Genomic DNA, 5,729 nt, shown 5'->3' with positions numbered 1-5,729 from the left:
TATGATAAATGAGACTAGAAAGTAAAGACCAGCTCACTAATTTCTTTTAACGACTTACCTTGCATCTTTTTATCCATTTAAAAATTCCTTCAACTGTACAAAACCTTGTCCTAATATCCAGCCACCCCATCAGGACTTGAACACAACGATCACTGAAAAAACAGCCAAAGAAAAGATGATTATGAGTTTCCTCCTCAACACCACAAATGCTACAGCAACAGTCAATGTTCAGCCCAAAATCCCTCAGATGATCCTTAGTCTTCAATCTCCGAAAAAGATACAGCCAGGTAAAAATTCTACGCTTAGGGAGACTTAATCTACTCCAAAGAGCAGCATAAACAAATCTAGGATGTGTGTTATCTAATAAAGCTTTATATATGTCAGGTATGGAATATGAGTTTTGCTCAAACCTTTGCCTCGCAACAACACCTTTAATTTTCTATTTAATCCTCACGATTTGACGCCAGTACCAGCTACTATCACTATGAGCTGTATACTCCCACCAATCTTGATTCTGTAGATAAACCGAATGCACCCATTTCACCCAAAGGTTTTCCTTGTTTATTCAGATATGCCACACATGTTTTCCGATAGCTGCATAATTCCAATAAACAATATTCATTAAACCCAGACCTCCCTCAATCTTCCTTTTACAAACAATAGTCCAAGAGACTAAACTAGGACCAATGTAATCAGCTGAACCATGCCAAAGGAAAGTTCTACAAATTTGATTTATTCTGTCCTGAAGTGCCTTAGACAGAATCATAGTTTGAGCCCAATACAAATGAATGGCCACTAAGACTGAATTAACAAGAGTAAGCCTACCAGCAAAGGATAGATGTCGCGAACTCCAAATCCTAATTCGATGAATCATCCTTTCAACAAAAATAGAACACTCATCCAAACTAATTCTCTTCGAGCAAATCGAAACCCCAAGATAACGAAATGGCAGTTGGCTTTTGGTAAATCCCGAAACCAAGAGGATACGGTTCACTTCCTCGTCACTCATGCCATGGAAATAAATCTCTGATTTAGTCACATTAGCTTGTAAACTAGTCGTGTCAGAAAATCGTTTAAATCCTTGCAAGAGAAACACAATAGATTTATAATCACCTCTACAAAACAAAATAGCATCATCTGCAAAGCAGAGGTGATTTAATTTAAGCTCCTTGCATCTGTAATGAAAGTGAAAATCAGACTTGTAAGCAATCTTAGGTAAGATTCTAGATAGATATTCCATACAAACAACAAAAAGGAGAGGAGATAAGGGATCCCCCTGCCTTAAACCCCTCTTAGCCTAAAAAAAACCATGGAATGAGCCATCTAACAGTAAAGAAAAATGAGGGGTACGCACACAAGTCATAATCAGCTTAACAAATTTACTTGGGAAATTTAACCCCATAAGCATCTCCTCTAAAAAATCCCAATCTACCGTATCATAAGCTTTCTTCAGAACCAATTTTATCATACAGCTGGGCTTCACATTTTTCCTCCTATAATGTCTCACAATATCCTGGAAAATCATGATTTTATGGGCAATAAACCTCCCATGAATGAACCCCCCCTGATTTTGAGCGATAAGATCTGGCAAAATAGTTCTTAGTCTCTCACAAATAAGTTTTTTGGTTACTTCATACAGCACATTACAGCAAGAAATTGGACGAAAATCACTAACATTTGCTGGGCAATTGGTTTTCGGAATAAGGGTGATTGAGGTATTGTTTACCTCTTTGAGCAATTGACCCGAATAGAGAAATGATAAAACAGACTTGCTAACATCCGCTCCAATAAGATCCCAATTAGTTTTATAGAACCCACTACCATAGCCATCCGGACCCAGAGCCTTCTGATTAGGAATAGAAAAAATTGCCCGTTTGACTGCTTCAGGAGTATACTCTTGGAGAAGAAATTGATGTTGCTCCTTTGAAACTAAAGGTCCCATGCCAATTACAGATTTCAACAACTTTGTCCGAATACACCTTTGAGAACCTAAGAGGTATCTATAGAAAGAGAGAAAAGCCTCGTTATCTCCCTCTTTAGAATCCACACAATTCCCATGCATGCCCTTAATGGAATAAACCGTATTGAAGGCCCTTCTTTGCTTAAAACTTTGATGGAAAAGCTTAGTGTTTTCATCACCCTCATTGATCCAGTTAACTTTAGCCTTTTGCTTCAAGAAAGCCCCATAGATATCCTGGCATTTTCTATACTGAGCATAGGCAACCACCTCTTCCTCTATTTTCGAAATATTCAAGGGATCTTGTTGAAGGGATTTTGGCCTGAAGATCCCCAAAGTTCTCATTGTTTAGATCTTTAAACATTCTTTTCAAAAGTTTAAGTTTCTGAACCACCTGAAAACATAGGGGTGCCTGAAACCTCTTGAGCCCAGTGCCTAGAAATTTTCTCTTGATATCTAGGAGCAGTACACCACATATCAAAATAGCGAAAAGGTTTTTTCCCCCCTTCACCTCCGGATAAATTGACAGAAGAGCTGGGCTATGATAAAAAACTCCTTCTAGTAAGAACACTACTTCAACATTAGGAAAAAGAGAATTCCACTCCGAATTAGACAATACTCTGTATAATTTTGCATAGACCCTATCATCTCCACTTTGTTTGTTATTCCAAGTGTAGTAATTACATGAGCACTTGACATCCCTAAGCTCACAAAAGTCCAGGCACTCTTTGAAATCATGACAGACAGATTTGTGACCCCTCACTGAAATTCAATCCTCTCCAAATAAATTTGCATTGAAATCTCCCATGATAATCCAAGAACCAGTCAAGCTCATTTTAAAACTTCTCAAATTATCCCGTAAACTCCTCCTCTCACTAGACTTGTTGAAAGCATAAATAAAAGTAGCATAAAACCCATTGACCCTCTTCGGCTGAACATAGCAGTGAATACACTGATCTGAACTCAATAACGCATTAACATCAAAAGCCTCCTGTTTCCATGTTAAAATAATCCGGCCATCAGGATGCCAAGCGAGATTAGATCTGAAACACCATCCCTGGAACAGTTTCAAGTAAAGATGCCCTATTCTAGGACCTTGATTTTAGTTTCAAGCAAACAAACCAAGCCAATCTTCTTATTACAGATAAAAATTTTCTCCTCTAGTTGCTTCTGCAACTTATTAATACCCCTCACATTCCACGTTAAAATTCTATCCATTGGAAACTAGAGGCACTCCCCCTCCCATTATATTAGTACTCATTTAACACAAAATCTGACCAAATTATAACTCTTCTGCAGCATCCTTAAGAACTCCAAAATCATTGCCAATATTGATAGGATGCTCCTTCTTGTGGACTAGTTTCCTAGCTGAATGAACTACCTAAAAACCTTCTTTATCAATGCTCTATTCCTTTGTGGTAGTATCCTTAGTGTTCCCCAGCCCCAGATTCTCTGAAATCCCCAGTCCAGGCTTGTTTTCCTTGCTTTGTTCCTTAGACACCCAGACATCATTCTTAGGTTTCCATATTGCTGTCACATGAGTCGAATTTTGCTGCTGCTTGCGACAATTAGTATTTTCGTGTCCCATCCCTTTACATATTGAACATAAAGTAGGCTTCCATTCATAAAAAATATCCAGACGAATCATTTCAGATTTTTCATTCACAAAACTAATGGATGATGGAAAAGCCTGTGACACATTTACCTCCCCCATCACTCTGGCAAATTGCAAACAATCTCTATTCTTCGTGGCCAAATCTTCTCTGATTGGCTTGCCAATTTGCCCAACAATCTTGAATAAGGATCGAGCACCCCAGTATTTTAGATCAAGATTATGAACTTGGATCCAAATGGGTATTGATCTAATATCATCCTTCTGTAGGCAGACATTAGGATCCCAAGCTTTAAGCATCAAAGGTTTCTTGTCAAAAAAATGATATCCACCTGTAAGCACCTTGTCTCTACTCTCCATAAAGGTAAACCGCACTATAAAGAGGCCATGCTTCAATAGTCCAATTTTATCCACCCCCAAGGTCCTCCAAATGCGCCTGAAAAAACCCTCCATGACTTGAATTGGTGCATTAGCCCCCAAAATCCAACACACCACTGAGGAATTCCGGAAACTAACCTCATCTTCGATATCTTCTTCCTCAATTTTCATAAGATCACCACTAATTCTTGACTATGGAAAGACCTCCATGAATCCACCCTAACCTCAGCTAGATTCGCATGAGATTGGGACGATGAAGAAGAGGATCCAATAATACCTTTGGAAATCGCCGCACTCGACATGATTTTAGAAAATTGCATATGAATTTTCGAACATCTCTGCAACTCTGTTTCAGCCTCCCGAGGAGTGAGAATTTTTTCATGGGCCTCTTCTTGATCATCAAAAAAATCCATTGCCTCTATACCCAGCAGTTCATCCATAGATTTCGACTTTTTCCCCACATCAGATGAAGTCGGGCCCTTCTTCCTAACCCCCTCTCCTTTTTCCCTAATTGGAGTATTTGTTTTCTTCACCAAGATTCGCTTCCTCCCCCTCCTTGCCATGGCCACAGCGCAAGCTGCAAGAGAAGGAAAAAACTTAGTGAGGTGATTATTATTTATATATTTATTATTCTTTAGATTCTATTTCTAACTTAGAAACATAATTTTAAAAACTAAAAATAATGTCATCCTTGATCCTCAATACACAAGTCAAGCCACCAAGAATCCATTTGTCCTCAATACACAAGTCAAGCCACCAAGAATCCTCCTGCCTCCGTATCTAGTTTCCTGCATCATACTAAAAGAAAAAGGAGTGAGCCTAATGCCCAGCAAGGAAAATCTACTAACACATATAATATAAAACATAAACATACGACTATAACAAAAACATATACTATAAAACATATATCAAAATTCTAACCCATGTACATGGTAAACATTGGGGTTTACTAGCTAAGCAACTATAAGCCCCAAGAAACATAAAAGCATTGGGGTTTGCTATTTAAGCAACTATAAGCCCCAAAAACATATATATCATAACATATAATAACATATCATAACATAACATATTATAGCATAATCATAACATATAAGCATATAATAACTCTGCTATTTTCCTTACCAAAACCGAGATATTTGAGAACAAATGCAGGACTTGGAACACTCCTAAAACCAACAATAAGAATGGTGAGTATTTCTAAAGAGTAAAGAATAAATGTGGAAACTAAAACTTCAAGAAGAAACTTACCAAGAAAGATCTTTTAGTTTCAAGAACCTGATCAAAAACCAATATCAAAAGTTAGGATTTGAATAAAAAGAAGTATAGAAAAACTAAAGTAGTTTAAAGAATTGGACTTAAAGAATAGGAATACCTTAGTTGACCTTATGGATTGGTCTAACTTCAAAATCGAAATACACTAAACCTCACTTCCCAAGTATTTTATAAAGCTTAAGAATGACAAAGCTTTTTCCCAACCTTTTAACGCCCTACTTCCTTAGAGTCGTTACTAAGTGAGTTTAAAACATGCATTTAACTCGCTAAGCGAGGTTTTAAGACAAAAGTGTAATTAAACCATAAATAGAGTCATAAACTTTGAAAATAGTTCCATTTACTGAAAAACATAAAGCGTTTAACATTTGGGATCCCAAAATACTTAATAGAAATATTTACTACTAAAAAATATAACCAGAGTCGGCTAAACGACAAAATCTATGTCTAGTACAATCATCTCCCAAAATACCCCTGGCTGTGGCAGCCAGGCAGACCAAACATGTACGCACC

The 5,729-nt window shown here is 37.4% G+C and overlaps 1 protein-coding gene across 1 annotated transcript; it reads right to left on the bottom strand.

The window, feature by feature from the left end:
- Nucleotides 1-3,362: 3,362 nt before the first annotated feature.
- LOC133815130 (uncharacterized) lies at nt 3,363-4,118 on the bottom strand. Its single transcript, XM_062248008.1, has one exon. It carries the CDS (start codon nt 4,116-4,118, stop codon nt 3,363-3,365), a length of 756 nt encoding a protein of 251 aa, XP_062103992.1.
- Between the last annotated feature and the right edge of the window lie 1,611 nt (nt 4,119-5,729).

This window comes from Humulus lupulus, chromosome 2 (assembly GCF_963169125.1).
Source record: "Humulus lupulus chromosome 2, drHumLupu1.1, whole genome shotgun sequence".
Lineage (NCBI taxonomy): Eukaryota > Viridiplantae > Streptophyta > Magnoliopsida > Rosales > Cannabaceae > Humulus > Humulus lupulus.
This window is presented reverse-complemented; position numbering and strand designations above follow the sequence as displayed.